Source organism: Dicentrarchus labrax, unplaced genomic scaffold (genome assembly GCF_905237075.1).
Source record: "Dicentrarchus labrax unplaced genomic scaffold, dlabrax2021, whole genome shotgun sequence".
Taxonomy (NCBI): domain Eukaryota; kingdom Metazoa; phylum Chordata; class Actinopteri; family Moronidae; genus Dicentrarchus; species Dicentrarchus labrax.
Window position 1 is genome coordinate 23,885,577 of NW_026136719.1, and position 18,776 is coordinate 23,904,352.

Consider the following 18,776-nt stretch of genomic DNA (forward strand, 5'->3'; position numbering starts at 1 on the left):
ATGTCTACAAGTTTGCTGTGACAGCAATGCAAAATATAATTCAGTTCAAAATACTACAACCTGATTCTACAACTAGTACGCCAGAACTTCTCGTATTGTGTCTTACAACATGAAATAAGCTTAAGATTATTTGTGGTTGGTCCACACTTGACAAATCAGTACTGTTTTAATGGACTTCTGTTCTTCCACAGACAGGAGTTGGATATGTTGATGGGCTTTTCCTGCTGAGTAACTATACATCGACAAACAAACCATCTGCAGTCAGCAGCCGTAGTTCAATATGCAGGATTGATCAATGACCCTACTAGGAATATTTAGTAGACGGGTGGGGCTACATACAGACACACTCAGACACACCAGCTACACAATCCGCCAGCCTGAGCTGAGTTAAATCGTGTGTGAGCACAGGGGGTTCTTGCTGAGTTAAGGCCAAACACGCAGTCTTTCACTGCAGACAAGGACTCTTTCAGCAGGTATTCCAATCTGTGCCTGCATCAGCCTAACACATATAAACACAACACACACTCTACCTCTCTTACGAACACACACAGGTTTTGTAACATTGAAAAGGCTGACGCAACCATCTACTCTGCGTCCAGGCTTAGAGGCTGAAGTGACATCACTGCGACGAAAGAAAGCTTTCTATTCATTCTGTCAGCTCGTCCCTGATTGGCTCGAGGTGAAAGTGGTGGCTGGGAGGACGAGAGCGATGTTAGCAGAGTGGTTGGAAAGGACGGACAGGGTGGGGGATGGCAGGAGGAGGAGGAGGAGGAGGAGGAGGAGGAGGAGGAGGTAGTGGCATATGGGCACAGGAGAGCTTTCCAACTCCTTCTGTCCTTATGACTCTACAGGAAGAAATACGACATAATGAGACACACACACACAGTTAAGGAGAAGAACCTGTGTTATCACAGCGGAGAGCAGCTTGAGGCCAGAAAGGCAGTGTGGGGGAGAGAAACTGAAGGGAGTAAGTAAATGCCAGTGGAGAAGAAAGCAACAGAGTGAGATAAGAGGAGAGAAGGACAAACGACATGACATTCAGCCCATATCATTCAGCTTAGGAATACACTGTACAGCGACTGGGCCAAAGAAACAAGCATCTATACACGAGCTGCCAGGAAAAATGATGCAAGACTTTCACTTTGAAGAGAAATTTTTCACACCCACAACACATTTCATCTAAATGTTTTGACCAGTGAGTACACAGGTTTCACAAAGTTGCATCAAGTGAAATCAGTAAATCTACATGTTGATGCATATATGTATTTAGTTATTAAAAAACTCACAAAAAGCATAAAACATTTTTGTCCTTTTATATTTTTCGAAGAAGGACACTACAAGGTCTTTCTCAACAGACAGCCTCCAGAGCTTACCTCCATGATCGGGTTGGAAGCCAAGACTTTCTCCTCTACGTTAGCCTCGCTGGCGGAGCCGCTGACCGTAGCAAAGTATCTCATGGCGTATTTGGCTGATACCGTCTTTCCTGCTCCGGACTCCCCACTCACAATGATCGACTGGTTCCTCTCATCCCTGACAGATGGAACAAAAACAACATAAGAAAACTGTACTGTACATATCTGTACGTGTTAAGTGTACTTGTGAATCCCAATTTGACCATAAGACAGACAGGGTTGAGGACCTATGGACTAGTTCTGACTGGCACAAGCTTTTGGTAGAATCCTGCTTCTAGTTTAGTCAGTGATGATGAAGATAAGGTTAAGGGCCATGCTTGACTCTGATGTCTAATAATTGGAGTGTTGGGTCTAGGGCAGATAGAAAGTGTCAGATGCTTTCATCAACAAACATTTCCAATGCCTGCAGGCAGAGCAGGTGTGAACACACCTTTATAAGCCTCTATGTTCCTTTAATGCTTTATAATCCCAGCAAGCCCTCCTCGTTATCCCAAGAACTGAAATAAAATCTGGAAGCCATGCTGCCTCCCCTTCTCTTGTGCCACCTTTCTTTTGAGTAAACTCCATGCTGCTGGTAGCTCTGTTGCGATAATGTCTTCTCTCACAAATTGGTATTTCTCCTTCTCCTATCCCATTCCTAGCTCTTTGAGAAGCTCCTTGCTTGAATTTCACCTCTCAGGACATCTTTTATTTTTTTGTTTTTTGAGTTTTGGGGAGGTTTTCCTTGTATACTAGAGACCTCTGGCAGTGTCTGCAACCAGTGTTGTGGACATGTGAAGCCTATTGAGACACAGACTGTCAAACCGAGCTTTACAAACTTAACTAGTGTTTCTAATAATTACTTTTAAAGCACTAAATGTTACCTTGCTCAAATATATATATATCATTGTTTTACTGACTCCTTAGGTGCTTTTACTATATACTTTTTATGAAAGAAGCAATTATAAATACTTTTTTAATCGTCCATCAGTGCAATTGTATTTTCTTATTTGAATTTCAATTGTCTTTTAATCTGCTGTGTTTGATTACATCATTGATTTGATTCAACTTTATTGTCACTGTAAATACAGGTACAAAACAACGAAATGCAGTTAGCATCAACCAGAAGTGCAAAGTAATTTACAAATGTACAGAAATATGTAAAGAAAAAGTAATAATAACATTATAGATATATGAAGGAATATACTGGCAGGATATTTACATTATGAACAGTATTAACAGAATAAATATATACGGCAATAAATGATTATATACGGCAATAAATTAATTAATTTATCGTTATTTGCATTGCTTTTTATTTGTTGCTATAAAACACTTTATTAATCAAAGTGCTATACACATACAGCGTATCATCGTTTACTATCAAACTGTAAGATTACACTGCATGTACCTACACTGCTCTCCCACATGGAGTATGCCAGGCGTGCTACTATATGTCACCCTGGACACACTGAAGGGTCACTGCCCTGTGTGAAAGAAGGAGGGAGGTAGATCTGAGTGCTGATTAAACTTGGTATACAGCACTGTTAGTACACATGTGTATGTTAGTGTCCCAGAGGGGGGGGACCAAAGAGATCTACTGGTTGGCTCCTGCAGAGAAAAGCAGTGTGTGTGTGTGTGTGTGTGTGTGTGTGTGTGTGAGATTTAAAGGGCAAGACAGAGAGCGAGAGAGAGAGAGAGAGAGAGAGAGAGAGAGAGACAGAGAGACACAGAGAGAGAGAGACAGAGAGAGAGAGACGGTGAGACCACCATGAGACTATTCCTGGTTCAGCTTTGACCTACAAACCCAGAAGAGAGAGGGAGGGCTGAGCAACATGGAGACTAGAACCAAGGCTACTCAGGTATCACACACAAACCTGGCCATCTGTTTGTAAGCCTCCTCTGCTACGGCAAAGATGTGTGGGTCCATGTCTCCCATATTTTGACCACTGTAGGCATTGATGATGTCTGTTCCGTAGATCGGCAGTGTCTCATACGGGTTGATGGCCACCAGAACGATTCCTACAACACAGAAAACAAAGGGAAAGTATGAGCCCACCAGCAGCTGAACTGGAGTATATCACACAGGTGACAGTGGGATGCTTCTTTCCAAACTGAAAAGGTAGAGTATACACTGCATATTGTTTTATATCATCTGCTCCTTATCAAAACTGAAGATGCTTGTGTATGAGAACACAGCAGTGCAAGCAGAGGAGAAAAAAAGATCCTGAAGCCCACATTGTTCCCAATAACTTCAATCGTTGAGAAGATTAACTGCAGAGGGATGTTGCAGGACTGCAGAAATGTGCATATTCATATGTGCATATAGCTAAAGTACAATGAGCTATATTTTATTTTTGTAGCAAAAACAAAACTTTAAAATACAGCACAAGAGGTGAATGGAAGGACAAAGTGACTATTTGACTGAATGAAAAACCAAACACATCTCATGCAGTGTGTGCATTTATGCTCTAGAATGAAGCAAACAACACTTAACTGTACAACAGAAGTGAATATTACTATAGTTTACAGCTAATGAGGGATAAGTTTTATAAATGAGTGTAAACACAGTTGATAGGCATAGCTTTCAGCATTTCCAATGTTGAATTGAGAAAATAAACAATGCTTGACTTTCAGTAAAAATACAATGGAGGTTATTGAACATCACAGACAGTCAAGTCAGACATCAAGGCAGTGCTTAACTAATAAACTATAAAACCATCCACTCTGAAACTAAACAAATCATGTCATTTTCGAGGGTCTATGGACAGAGGGTATTGTACGCTGTACAGATTGTCTCCCTGAGGATGCCATAATAAGTCCAAAGCACTAACAACATAAAGTCGGGCTTCATTAGACATGTGAAGTGCCACCTACCGCAATAAGTGTAGATGAGTTTGGAGTCGACGAAGCGGACTTTGAGATTGTGGAGCACGGCCGGCTCATGGAGGTAGCTGAGTGCCGTAAGGTCATTTTCGCCCACAAGGATGTCGGGGTTTCGCAGGTAAGGCAGGTTCTTCGTCTTGGGGTCCAGTGTGTGTTCGATGCTCTGAAGATGAAACAGGAGTGTTGAGATAGAACGCACTTAAGCAATGCAGAATTCATACACTTGGGACGGTGCAAATCTGACCCCAACCTGTGTTACCCTACTACTAATTCATTGACATTGTACATATTAAGACGACACCTTTATCCAGCAGCAATGATATATGATCTGTACCACACATCATATTAAACTAACTCAGTCCAATGGCTGAGATTACAATATGTTTGAGCCTGAGTCTGATTAATGACTTTTACCAATACCTGCCAGCCGATAAGATGCAAGTACTTTTTGAGGCCAAACTACAACTAGAATTGATTTTCTCATCAATCATCCTTACTACAGATTACATTCTGTTTATACTCACCAAATGATGAGAGAGAAACATGACATTTCATTGCTAAAAGCCAAAAGTGAAAAGGTTTTCTCCCCAAACATCAGGTTAAATCAATCCTGCAATAAAATCCAGTGAGGCATTTCTCCTGAAGGACATCTGTATGCTCCTTTATGTGTTTGGTTACGAGTTTTTCAGGTCTGGCTGTCTGAAGTTGACTAACAGTACAGAGCCAATCGTTTAAATAATCAATAACAGTCCACTCCCAACTAAAAGTATTTATACATAATTTCATACGTTCTCAGAAATGTCATGAGACAGGCTACTGATTTGCCGTGGCTCTGGAGCAAAACCAGCAGTGGTTCAAAGCTGTACTGTACTGTATTAATTTTGTTTTCGGTTTTGTGTTAGAACTTCAGCTTGTATGGTTTCATCCTCACATTTCACATTTTATACATCCCTATCAAATGGATCTCTTTCTTTTCATTCTGTTAGAGGAAGTATTTTAGCAACAACATCAGGAATGCATTTGCTCGTCTGATTGCTTGACTGAATAATTAATTGTTTTATCTTGATAATGTTCAGCAGCAACTATCTATAAACGAATAGTGCTCAGCACTTAAAGAAAGCACAACTCCATCAAGGATGATCATCTAAATGTGTATTTTTATTAATAGAAAATATTTATAATTTTAATCTGCATATGGATCTGGTTCAGTATCTGTAAAGCTCACTGAGACATGATGTATGATATGTAGCAACACAAATAACCTTGACAATAAAAATAAAAAACCTTGACATCCACCTGGCCTGGATTGGTACCAAATATCTGTCACTTTGTCCTCAGCTCAGCCTAACTTTCAGCCATATTTCACTGAAAACTGTTGAAGATGTTTGGAGACATTAAACAGCCAGAACCAAACACATACAGTAACCCCCTTGATAGTGATGATAGTATGATCATATGAATAATAAAACATTATGAGCAATATGGCAAATGGTTTTGCCAGCAGCCTACATTCATTAACAAGAGTGCTGCTTATTAGTGATTGGTATAAGGACTGTGTGCTGGTGGCTGTTTGTATTCAAAGCTGAGGGATTCAATTTACTGCTATACATTTAAAATGCTCCTTGGGGCATCTTTGCAAGCTGGTCTCATTTGTGGAGAGTGCTAATGGTAAAACCAATAGCCGCTAATGAGAGCCAGCACTTTGAAGTGTCTTTGAGGCAGAGAGACAGAGAATGCAACCAAAAGAGCTGAGGAGAGAAAAAACAAAGATACTGATTCCTCTCTACATTATTCTTCCATTCATCCTCACCGTTCCATCCTCCAACATGAGCTGCAGGGAAGCGTCGCCATTTTTGTAGTCCTTCGTCAGCTCAGCAGACTTCCACACCTCCTCTGCATCGGGGATCCACACCCGAGCACACTGAGAGATAGGAAAACAGGAGGAAAAGTTAGATTAAGACATGTCATAGCAGGAGCCAGGGATGATGTTATTTCACATTACCATCCAAAACCTTTTTCAGGACTTTAATGCCATTCTTTAAATGGTGATGACGTATGCTGACAGCATTAGAAATAAACCATATAAAAACATTTTTTTTTCGAAAATACCACACTTCTAAACTCATCAGAAAAAGTATTCTAGTGAAATAAACCAGCTTAATTAGTTTTTTTACTCCACGTCGGTTCAACTCAGACTCTTTTAAGAGAGGGGGGTGACAGTTCACTGGAGAGTTTACTCCCTTTCTACAGATAGCTAAAACCAGATTACCTTAGAGAAAACACTGGACTCTTATGATTTTACAGTCATAAGCACAAGGTTCGTAATGGTCGGTAAAACTGTGGGAACAAACTATTGAACAAATAGTAGCTCATAACGACTGAAGAATGCAGTTGTGATTAGAAGTTAAAATTCACACACACACACACACACACACACACACACACACACACACACACAGTTCACTATAAAACTGTTTCAGGCCTTACAGACTTGTGACTGGAGGCAATCAGCTGATCACAGACATGTGGTGAAAAACAGTGATGAACACTGGCAGTCACATGGCTGAGGAATCTAGCTCAAATACGTAGATGCATGTACACACACACACACACGCGCGCTTTAGTTCGAATGGTTCGCCGGACGACTGCGCAGTGGTTACGAGATTGAGAGAACCTTGCTGTGAACTTTAAAAACGCAGACAGATGGGGGCCTGCAGTGTGTGAATGTGTGTGCAGAAATAAGTCAGTGGTCAAACAACACTGAGGTTGTTTCTCACATTTGACATTACGTAAGAAGGCAGATGAGACAAAATTACGTTAAGAGGTTTAACAGAACGGATTCTGGTGGGGTTTGTTTTATCCGCTTCACCTGACATATATGTGGGTTAGTTTTGTGACATATAAATGAATGAGCTGTGAAAATATACAGATGATATATACAGATATAAAGACGCCTCATCCCTTTGTCTTTGTTAAAGCATCATTCAGGACACTAAGACTAAAAATAAACCCACATTCACGCACGTACCTCCACAAATCAAATCACTGCGGGATTTACACTAAAACCTTAGCGTGTTATAATCTCAACACAAATGAGGATTTTCACTTTGCTGATACTCATTTATTTCAAATACAAGCGAATACTGAACACACACACACAGTGAACCAATAACCATGGAACATCTGAATGACACTTTCTTGATGAGGCCTGCGGCAACTGAAGCACATGATGATGAGCGGCGGGAATCTTTCTGACAACAATTTCATGGCTTCGTTATATAAACTGCTGATGGCGATTTCAGAGAGGCCAGATAGAAAGACCTCATTGTGGAAGGGCACAACGGGAGAGGAACTGGTTAATTTGATCTGCTGCTTCACTACCGATCATCTGAATCATGACATCATGGTCACACACACCCATGTCCGTCCTCCCGCTCTCCCTCCCTCCCTCCCTCCGCCTGCCTGTCTCTTACTAGTTAAGAAGAGAAGAATGGAGAGAGAACCCTGAAATCAAAGAGAAAGTGTTCCTGCCAATACTCCGATATCTCTAACTTGAGTGCCATCAACAAACTATTTATCCTCTGTGAACACAGAACTGTACTGGATGTGGTTGTTTTTATTTAAAGAACACCATCAAACCCCCAGCTTGTCCCAGTTTTTTCTTTCTTTCTCTAATCCTTTTCTCTCTCCACCCCTGCAGGAGCACCAAACTGTGTGATCAGTGCGGTCAGATAGTGTACGGTGTGGTTTAGGTTGGCAATTGAGTGACAGGTAAAAGCAAATCTGTGCAGGTCAGAGGACACAGTTGATAAAAACACCACCAAAATCAGAAAAATAAGAAAATAAAAAGATGAAGGAAAAAGGAACTATACAGGGAAAACTTTAATAATAATGCTGAACATGTTAGTGCTCTGTTGAACTGTATAATGGCTGGCACATACACTGATATGAATATACCTGTGATAAGCGAATATCAGCTGATAAATGGGCTGGTATTGGCTCATTTATCTGTCGGGCTCTACTGTGTACAGAAAAGCATGAAGTGAGACAGACAGACAAAGAGAGAGAGAGACAGAGTATGTCTGTGTTGAATTAAAATCACAAGCTAAATCACAACCAACAACCAGCATAATAACCAAGCGACAGGTCACAACCTCACATGCCAAGATATCTGAGGTCAAACATCCCTGTCTTACTCTTAATTAGAGACATCTTTTTTTTCCTCATTTAAAGATGTAATAAATAAAAACAACTTAAAAATTTTGAATTCAAGACTATTTCTGTAATTAGTGGTTTCATTTGCTGATAAAGAATCTGTGCAATAAAACTGCAACATTAATGTTGACATGTTATTGGTACAATCAGCCGGTCCTGCATCTTGGGGGGCAGTGTTTTCTTTCACAGTTATGTTTTTGATATTGTGTTTTCATTACTTTGCCTTAGTTAATATTAGGTAGCACTATACTGTCATGTTTTCTTTTTTTTTTGTGTCTGAATGGTGGCCTGGTCAGCCACTATACATTTCCCCCACATCTCAGTTTGTGCTGTTCAGGCCTCTTCAGTTTAGTTCGGTTATGTTGACCTATTTTATGGGCCCAGATGAATTTGTTCCTTTTTTTGCTTTTTGTAAATAAAAAAAGAACGCTTGCATAACAAAATGGGAAAACTGTGTGCTAAAGGGTTCAATACAGGCAAATATAGCTTCTGTCTATCCCTCTTTCCATTCCACCATTTTGTTAGTTGATTCACCTTTTTGGTCCCTACAGGAGACCGTCCCATCAGCCAGCCTCCTAGCAACCAAGAGAGAGAAAGAGGGAGAGAGACATACGGGAGAGAGGGAGGAGCAGGAGGAGGAGGACAAAGGCTAAAAATAGCAACAGCGAGTTTTGAGCAGCATCACACCTCAGAGAGACATTGCTGCGCTACTGAGCACACTTCCTGATCCACACACACACACACACACACACACACACACACACACACACACACACACACACACACACACACACACACACACACACACACACACACACGCTCACATAATCCTGAATGGGCTCACACCTCACACTGAAATATGCTGCTAGTCTGGACATTTCTTTTCTGACCTGAGTATGGGACGAAAAGACAGACAGACAGCAATATAATACAGCTGCAGGGGCTATGAATCATATTTATAGACCAACAAATTCCCCTGGGTTCAGAAAACAGAGGAGAGGTGAAGGATGAAAGTCGACCACACACACACACACACACACACACACACACACACACACACACACACACACACACACACACACACACACACACACACACACACACACACACACACACACACACAAGGTTTCAAGGACATAATCTTCCACAATGAAACACAAGCTGGAAAAGAGGAACATCTGAAAGTAGGAGAGAAAAATGTGATGAGTCAGAGGGACGGATGGTGGCCAGGCTGGTGTGTTATGGGCGGCAGACGAAGAGGAGACGGGTGACGAAAAAAAGGAGTAAGACGTCAGAGCATCTGTGACATCAGAAATCACATGACTAGAGTGTCTCTGCATTGAGCTCACTCCACATGTGCGGCATGCATGAGTGTACACAGACGCCATCTATGAACTCAAGCAGCCAATGAGAGATTTTGCATGTGGGTCTATTTCCTTTTGTTTTTCTTTACCCTGGGACTCTGGGTGTGGTCACACTGATGTGAGGGTCACATGTGTCCTAAGGGGGTTAAAAGTATATTTCATTTAAATGTGCAAAAAGCAAGAAGGGTTTAGATAGATAAAGATAGCAATAAAAGTAAAAAAGAAAAAAGAGAATACTAGTTGTATTATGTTCAATAGATCCGAATTAGAACATGGAGAGCTTGCATAAAAACAATGCAACACCTCCTACGACTCCTGCTGCCAGTCAGTAAGAGAAGAATGGTGACGTATTCAATGTATTCAGTGTGATACTGCCCTCAGCACATGTTTAATTGCTTTTCTTTTACTCCAGTAAAGGCAGTGGAGACCCAGTCGAGTGACTTCTGATTTGGTTATTACACTAGATTAAAGCACTACTACAGCAATTTAGTATTGGACCTCCATATGGCTGAAGGATTCACAAGAGACAGATTAAAAACAGATTGAAGCAGCAGTGACCAAGATATCGTGACCTTTAGTTCTTTGGGTCAAACCTACACGATCAAAGCCTCTTCGGTCTTTTGTTAGACCCTCCCTGTCTGTTAAATGCTCATGCCTTTCAAACTCCACTGTTAATAACCGTTTGTAACACAGGCTTTCTGTTATAGATTTATAGTGTCTGAGCCCACACTGAGATAACCCTCATGACATCATTATGACAACATCAGGGTTATTTTTTCTCTAACTTAGTGAAGCTCCTCCAGAGCCACAGAAAACATTACACTGTTATCATAGTAAACTGAGGTTGTAAAATAGATGGAGTGTCCCTTTCATGTGAACAGATCACACGGCTGAACCACTGTGATTAAAACTGGTCATTCTCATCATTGTTATTTATGGTAATCACTCGTGCTTACTCTAAGAAAATAAGTATATCACTGCCTGTCATCATCATCACAACAACATATTTTAATTCAAATACTTTGTATCATTTGTATCGAAACCCTGAAACGAGTCTACACTTTCCCTCACAGTGGCTGTCAGAAGGTCAGTTCACAGCAGGGAAAGGCAGCTCCTGAAGGTACAAGGCTGGGCTGATGCTAATCCTGGTTTAACTGAGACAAAGGATCAGGACCTGATTAGGGTAACTCCGGGTTTAACAGTGGCTAATCTTATTGCAGTCAACTACACCAAGATTGCATTACATTCTCATATGGCACCAGGTTACCACTACAGCAACTACTGCTATTGTGACGACAAAGGCTTATATACTGTGTCCATTCCTGTCCTGAACCACAGGCAGACACATTGAACATGGAATAATGTAAGCATCCAAAAGTTGACATTAAGGCAGGAGACAAACAATAAGTATGGATGTCACATTAATTAAATATTTATGACATTAAACAGATTCCATCTTAAACTGTGTGTAACCAAAGATCAAAGATGGTTGTAATCTCTTAATATGAAGAAAGGTGACCAGACATGCTTTACTGCAACTCCTCTGCAAGGACATTAGAGGAAGACTGAGATTTGGAGATCAGGGGCATTGTGAGAGTGTGCCTGCAGCTTATATGTGCACAAACTGCATGCGTGTGTGTGTGTGTGTTGGGGGTGTTGGGCTGTACCCACGAGGCGGGGCATCCATGAGAAGTGTTTACAAATCTGCACAAAGTCAGCAGCAGATTAGAGACTTCACCTTGCCAATAGTGAGCTTTCCTGGACTGGAGTCACCCTGGCCTGCAATGCCTCCTCTGAACCCGCTCTGGGCTTTCTCCTGCTTACACTTATGCTGTATAAGCCTAACTGAATGCTTATCAGACCACTTTCATGGAAATCAAATATAAAAGGGAATTGCTATTTGCATTAGGACTATTGTTGTTATTTTTGCATTAAGTCTAAAATATGATTATTATCAATTATATGTGATATGTTTATGATCTCACTTTATCACATAACGGCAATAATGGCCATTATCCAATAAAGCGTGAGAAAATAATCTTTACTGCGTATGTAAAGAGCTGAAAACCTGCCATCTATACTTTTAGGTAGTACAGTTAACTAAAAGGAAGACTAAAAGAGTGTCCCATGGCCTCCCTTCAATACTGAGGCTGTGTCTGAATGGGATAATAACTATATGGTAACCCCGTTGGTTTACTCAGATATTGATCAGTTATATATTACAACTACAACAATAAACTCAGGTCAAAAATGTCTCATCCTCAACTCTGTTGTGGAGAAGTGTCTTGTCCAATGAGTAATCTCATTCTTTTAATTTTATAGAACAGATTGCAATAGACTAAAACGATAACATTTTACAATAAAGTCTGGCTGAGACAACTCTCTACGGCTGCAGCAGTGCGCAAAAAGTGTTTTGCTCACATATTCTTAGTAAAGCAGTCAATGGAGTCCCAGACCGCAGAGGCCTCGTCACATGATGCCACTCATGTGAGAATCTGCTGTTTTTCTGCTCAGCTGGGCAGACGCAGCATGACGCCAAGATACAGAGACCTCAGTGCTGGTGGAGACTTTGGTTGGACAGAAACCCTGCTAGTCCCACTACACCCAATGGTGTTCCCTAACTAGACTAGCGTGCCAATGTCCAGTGACTGCCAGAGATCAGAGTCGCTTGCTAAGAAGCTATGACGCTGCCTGGCACCTAATCACATTAGTTTAGTCAGTGCTGACTCTTAGTGTAGTTCACTTCTGTACGTTATGTCAGGGCAGGAGAATCCGTGCACAGCTGTGCTTTTGTCTTATGTTTGTACCAGACAATAGACCTGAGCATGTCTAGGAAAAGATCTGCAAACAATCAAATGGAAAATAAGCCATGCTAAGCTAACAGCTCTTCAGAGACAATGTTTTCGTGGTTGTCTATAAATGTCCTTCCATTGATGTTACATACAACAGTCCACAGCAAACAGTTGACCTGTGGGAAATGACTTACATGGGCTGTAGAGCTATAGGACAACAACATGCTGCTACATTATCATTCAATAAGAACACATTGCTCCTCCATCTAGCCAACTAGGTTGTGTTCTAGCCAAAGCAAGACAGGCAGCCTGTATCTACAAATAGGACAAACTACAAACTACTTCCACTGATTCAATTTCGACCATCTGAAACAACCACATTGCTGTTATTCAGTTTCAAAAACTCAGCTCAGGCTAAAATCTGATTTGTTGCTAATCTGGAGTCATTACTGCCCTGCTGATTTCAGTGACATAACTTTTTTTCTGCAGAAGAAGGGTGTGCCAGGACTGGGGCTCCATGTTGTACGTTGAAGAGACAATATACCAAATTCAAGACCAGGAATTTACAGATGACTTATCAAAGAACCACATTTAGCTAAAAAGACACATTAGCTTCTCCTTCAACAGAGCAAACTGTTTAATTTGATTTAAAATCAATCTCCTTTAACCATAAGATCTTTCAGACTATATATCTACTTAATCAATGAATGGAGGCATGGGACGAGAACTGAAAGCCTAAAAGAAGCAAAAACTTACTTGGACAAACATATACTCCAACTCCCGGTTCATCTTCTTATCGTCTCTTTACCAAGTCTCTAGCTCATGCTGTGACAGCCACTCGCGCTACAAGACCAGACACTAGCTGATCGAGCGCTGAGCTCCAGAACTCACTGGTGGATGAAACCTTCTCATTGTGTCTGCAGACACAAGCGGCGTTCACCGCCGTTGCCTAAAGTTCCCTGCCCTGTGACAGATGACTGGCCATCCCGACTGTCTATCAAACATCCCGGCTTCCTTTCTCAATCACATGAGCTGGGAGGCAGACAGACTCTCAGAGCGAGAAAACAAGACTTTCCCACAAGCCACTGACATGGCTCCAAAAAAAAAAAACGTCTGACAGATGCATAGACACGCAGTAAACCTGAATCTTTTAGAGGAGTGCTTTTCATGAACACCTAAACATTGATCAAAATGTTGGTTACTAAACCAAATATTTGATTATATTTGTGTTGTGTAACAATGATATTTAATTTACTTTGGGATACCAGTTGAAAATTGAATCAATGTTGAAATAAGATGCTAAAGAGAAAAAAAAGAGAAAATTTCTACACTGTCACGCTTAACATGATAATCAGAATCACCATTTTTACCCATAAACATGCAGCCCTCCTCTATGCGTCTGCCCTCGGTGTGTTCGTCTGTGTTGGACAGGACTGCGGTGACTACATGCCAGAGCATATACAACATGACTATGCAATTACTTTAACCAGGTTATCTCAGTAATCGAATGCACATGCTCTTAATTAGAGCTGAGGAGAAAAAAATACACCACTGACATTAGATAACGTAACACTGGGCGCCGGATGCAGTTGAGATGACACCTACGGCACAGAAAGAATGATTGTTCTGTTCCACTGCGTAATTATATGAACTAAACTACTATAATATGGCCATCATATGGAATGTATGTGTAAGTAATGTTCACCACCGTAGTTTAACGTGTTAGCACGGTAACAGTTGCTTATTTGCACTAAACACAAAGCACAGGTAAGGCTCATGAGAATGTCTTTAGTTTTGCATTCATAATAAACCAAAATGCTGTACAAATATAATTTTTGACTGGGAGATGGCGCTAGAGGAGAAGTCAGGGGATCACCAAAGTTATTGCAATTTATCCTGAGGGTAACATGCATGTCTGTAACAGATTCCATGACAATCCATCCGATACTTGTTGAGATATTTCAGTTTGCAGCAAAGTGGTGGATCAACCGACTGACCGACTGACCGACATTGCTATCCATGGAGCCATGCAGCTGGATAAAAATTAGGGCTAGGGATAAATTAAATTAAAATAACTGTATACTAAATCACAGAAAACCACTGCACTGCTCTGTGGGTTGAAACAACCAAGCATGCTGTGCTTTGGAAAACCGCCAATCAAGTGATGTAACAATAGGTGCTTTCCTTCCCATCAGCTGTTCATGACAACGCTCCTGCCGTGTGGCCATATGTGCAACACGTGTGAAAGTTTTTAGTGTCCCATACTTGTACCACATGCAGGCAGGACAAAGATTGAACAATCATACAATCACTGCCACAATATACTAATACTTCATCTCTGTTGCTGATACACTGGCACCAACCTGATGGACTTGATACAGAGTCAAAGGTGTATCTTTCCTTTGCTAACAGCCTTTTAAGTGTGTAACAGCTTTCTGGCAGTTTGACATATGAATGAAGGCACATGTACACCAGTGGCATGTATGTGTGTATGAGAGTTAAAGAGGCAAAGGCTCTATGCAGTTTGTCACATAATGTCACAAAGGTCTGTAGAGTGATGTGAACCTGAAAGCACCACATACTGCGATAAATATACAGTATATGTGCATGAATGAGACTTGCTTTCTGAAAAACTTTCCTCATCAGTTTCCCAAAAATCTTAATGTAATGAAACATAATCACATACTTTAAGTGCCTGTTTTGTATTACTGTCATTATAATTAAAGAATAAGAACATAACGTGGCGAGCATAGTTCATTGGCGTCTCACTGTCAGCTCCTCCTGAGAACTGATAGCCAACCATGGCCTTTGAGAATTTGAGACAACATAAATATGACTCTGTATCTACACTGTAGTATTCTCCAGTTAAGGTTCATGAATCGATGCTGAGTCTAGAAAGTCTAAAAATAAATAATATGCACTTCTTCTCTTGGTACCATAAAACATTATGTATTTCTGAAAACTCTCTCTCTGTGGTTTGAATAGTCTTTCCATCTCCGAGTCATGTAATGAAGTGTCGCCTCACTTCCATGAGAATATCCTCCCTCTCTTCCATCACTACTTTTAGTTACACAGCACTGTTTCATTCATATTCAACCTCTGACTTGTTTTGATCCTGATCTTATTTACTTTGGCTCAAGCGAATGGAACAGTCAAATCTAATTAAAAACATGTTTTTTGATTATTGTTTACAACTGCAGATTCTTCCTTTTCCTCCAACAAACAAAATCTACATTCACCTCTGTGTCACCTCTCTTTACACTGGCGGTCAGGTCAGACAGGAGCCAAATGTAGATTGGAGCTGAATTTGAAGCTGTGTGTGTATTTGTGTGTGTATTTGTGCATGTTAACCAAGCAGCTCAGACCCACTCAATAAGCTTCTATAAGGCTGACTCATACACACAAAGGCCAGAGTGTTTTCCACCCCTCTGTTGGAAAAGTAAATCACAGAGAGGGGTCTGACATCAGAAGTTGACTTCTAAAACAGACTGTACCATTCAAAGTAGAAACTAACTTTGTGTTTCCCTGCTACACTGACACGTACATCCAACGTTTCCCTTATTCCTTTGCAATTAAAAAACATTTAAAACCCAACAAGATTCTTAAGGAATAAGATTGATAGCTGGCGACGAGCCAAACCCTGCCGGCAGTGGAAACAGATTTAGCAGCCTCAGCCAAAATCTCCTTGCATTTTGTTTGATGGCTGGTTGTAATTTCACACCCAGGTGCTACTTAAGCAAAGCCAACACATACAAAGAGATCAGAAGCATGCAGCAACCCTTATTGTTCCTAAATCTATAATGCAACTGAGACTGCAATTAACAACTATGTTTGTTTTAGATTAATCTGACGTGACACTGCATGGCAGACCAGCATGTTTTATGTGGTTCAAAGCCATTTTCATTCATTTAAAGCCACCATCACAATTAGAAAAGACACATTTTCCATAGCAAAGATTGAAGTTGTTGTTGGTCACAGGATACAGAATGTGTGACAAGGACATTTAATTAGGGGAATAAAGCACAGCCAACCTGCTAGCACCCAGCTATTGCTTGGTTTATAACATGTCAGAAAATACAAAATGTCCAAGAGGAAGTCTTCACGTTTTAGGTTTTGTGCAACAATGCAAGACTGAAGACTAAGATAATATGCAAATATTCACATTTGATCACAAAAATCGATAAATTGTTGCCGGTCAATTTTCCTTCACTCAAATAATCAAACAATTGTTTCAGCAACACTCGATTGGTGCCTTTTTGTTTGCCTCTCTCCTTCAAGATCAGAGATCAGGGTCAGATACAGGACTTAAACATTTCAGCAGAGTCTCCATTTGCTGACACTGGGTTCAAATCTGTGTCATCTGGTTCAAAGACACGGTCTTTGACCACCTGTCTGCAGTAATCTAAAGCACTTATGACAACAGAGGCTGGGGGGGAAAAAAACAACAACTTCCATCAACATGTCAGATCCAATTGAAATAAAACTGAAATGACAAATCCATTGCAATGCTGTTGTTGAGTTGAATCCCAATGGCAATCGTCATCAGCTCGTTTTTTCATGTGTCCCCTCCACCACAACCTTATTCAATCTGAACACACCAGCTTTTAAAGTAGGGGGATGGGTGACTCATCTCCTTCAACCTCCCTCCCTCTCTCTCACACACATACACACACCACTTTCTTAGTTTCACATTTATAATTATAGAAATACATCAGCAGCACTTATGACCTTGTGAGTCTTCAGTGTAACAGGCCTCGCAGGCAGCAGCAGTGTCATATTCTCTTCAGCGAGCATTTGGGAATATAAAGCTCCACTAAGGCTTCAGGGCCTCTGCTAGTCTAAACCTGGATGCTAAAGGATGCTAAAGGATGCTAAACTGTCCGGATGCGGCGCTCGTCGCAGCATCTCAGCGGTACCCAACCTGCGGTTCTCGGCTCTCACAGCCCAGAGAACCGGGTCACAAGCCCCCCAGACACTCTCTAACATAAAAATAAAACAGTAACAGGAGGTCAGGTTGATGCACAGGTTTGAGCTAACGCCAAATATTATGTTTTCAAATCGTAAGAGCAGAGCCTCCATGATGACTGGCACCGCCTTTGCATCATCCCAGCCCCCTAGCCTCCAGAGCGGGATGATGATAAATATGAAGGCCCGGGGGATGGAGATATCTTGTTTTAGGTGTACAAACAAGGTGACAAACGACAAAAAATATATATATTAATAAAGCTCATTTTGTTTTGTGGTACGTGTATGAGAAAGGACGACTCTGCCGCATCTGTTGTGTTTCTGTGAGCTGCACCCATTTCAGCGCTAACATCTATATTTAAACACCCCAACACATCCCTGCGCGTGTCACAGCAGCTGGTTTTATGTGCTTTCACAGTCATTTTCATTCATTTCAAACCAAAACCGAGAGTTGATGTTAAAAAAAAAAAAAAACACATTTTCCCCTACAGCGGAAATCAAGCTGTCAGCATGTTAACAGAGACAACGTCCAGAAATACGTGAAGGCATTTATTCTAGCATGAACCTGCGAGTAGGACGTTTAATTAGCTGAATGCTAGCAGCTAGCTATATACATATAAATATACACTTGTTTTACCTTTGTGTACAGCTCTGACGCTGCCATGACGGTCACTCGCTATGTCCTTTCTCCAATCTGGGCTAAAACTCCGGCAGGTCTCCGCGCTGCCTGAGACTCGGTGAGTGTTTTCATGTAGCGGAGGAAGAAATCCTTTGTTGCTGCGGAGGTTCAAGGGGAAGATGTGTATTTAATCGCCATGATAACCTGAAAAGCTTGAGGCTGCTGCTGCTGCTGCTGCTGGGGTTTCGGCGTCCCACTTTGCATTCTGGGTATGATGGATGAAATGATTCAGCCAAACGGAGAGGGCTGCTGCTGCGTGGGAAACTGCGACCCCCGATGGTCGAGAGGTGGAAATACACAAACAACAAAAAAAACCCACAGCAACCATGATAGTTCATTTCTCTGATCTGGAAAAAAAACAGTCAGACTTTATATATTGATGCCTTGGTTCAAATTTGGCACATTGTATAGAATTGGAAAACAAATAAAGCATTACATTTTTATTTAAAAAGATACGGTGATGTTACTTTATAAGACAATCTCA

At 41.1% G+C, this 18,776-nt stretch overlaps 1 protein-coding gene across 3 annotated transcripts in view; it reads right to left on the reverse strand.

The window, feature by feature from the left end:
- The window catches only part of myo5aa (myosin VAa), a 50,776-nt gene extending 32,269 nt beyond the window's left edge, over positions 1-18,507 (reverse strand). For all 3 annotated transcript variants that reach the window (XM_051380586.1, XM_051380585.1, XM_051380587.1), the window contains exons 1-5: positions 18,251-18,507; positions 6,088-6,198; positions 4,269-4,440; positions 3,269-3,413; positions 1,374-1,530 (exon numbers count right to left, since the gene is read on the reverse strand). In XM_051380586.1, the coding sequence (XP_051236546.1) occupies positions 1,374-1,530; positions 3,269-3,413; positions 4,269-4,440; positions 6,088-6,198; positions 18,251-18,277 (612 nt within the window). In that variant the 5' untranslated portion in view covers positions 18,278-18,507. The remainder of the gene's footprint in view (positions 1-1,373; positions 1,531-3,268; positions 3,414-4,268; positions 4,441-6,087; positions 6,199-18,250) is intronic.
- Positions 18,508-18,776: the final 269 nt, after the last annotated feature.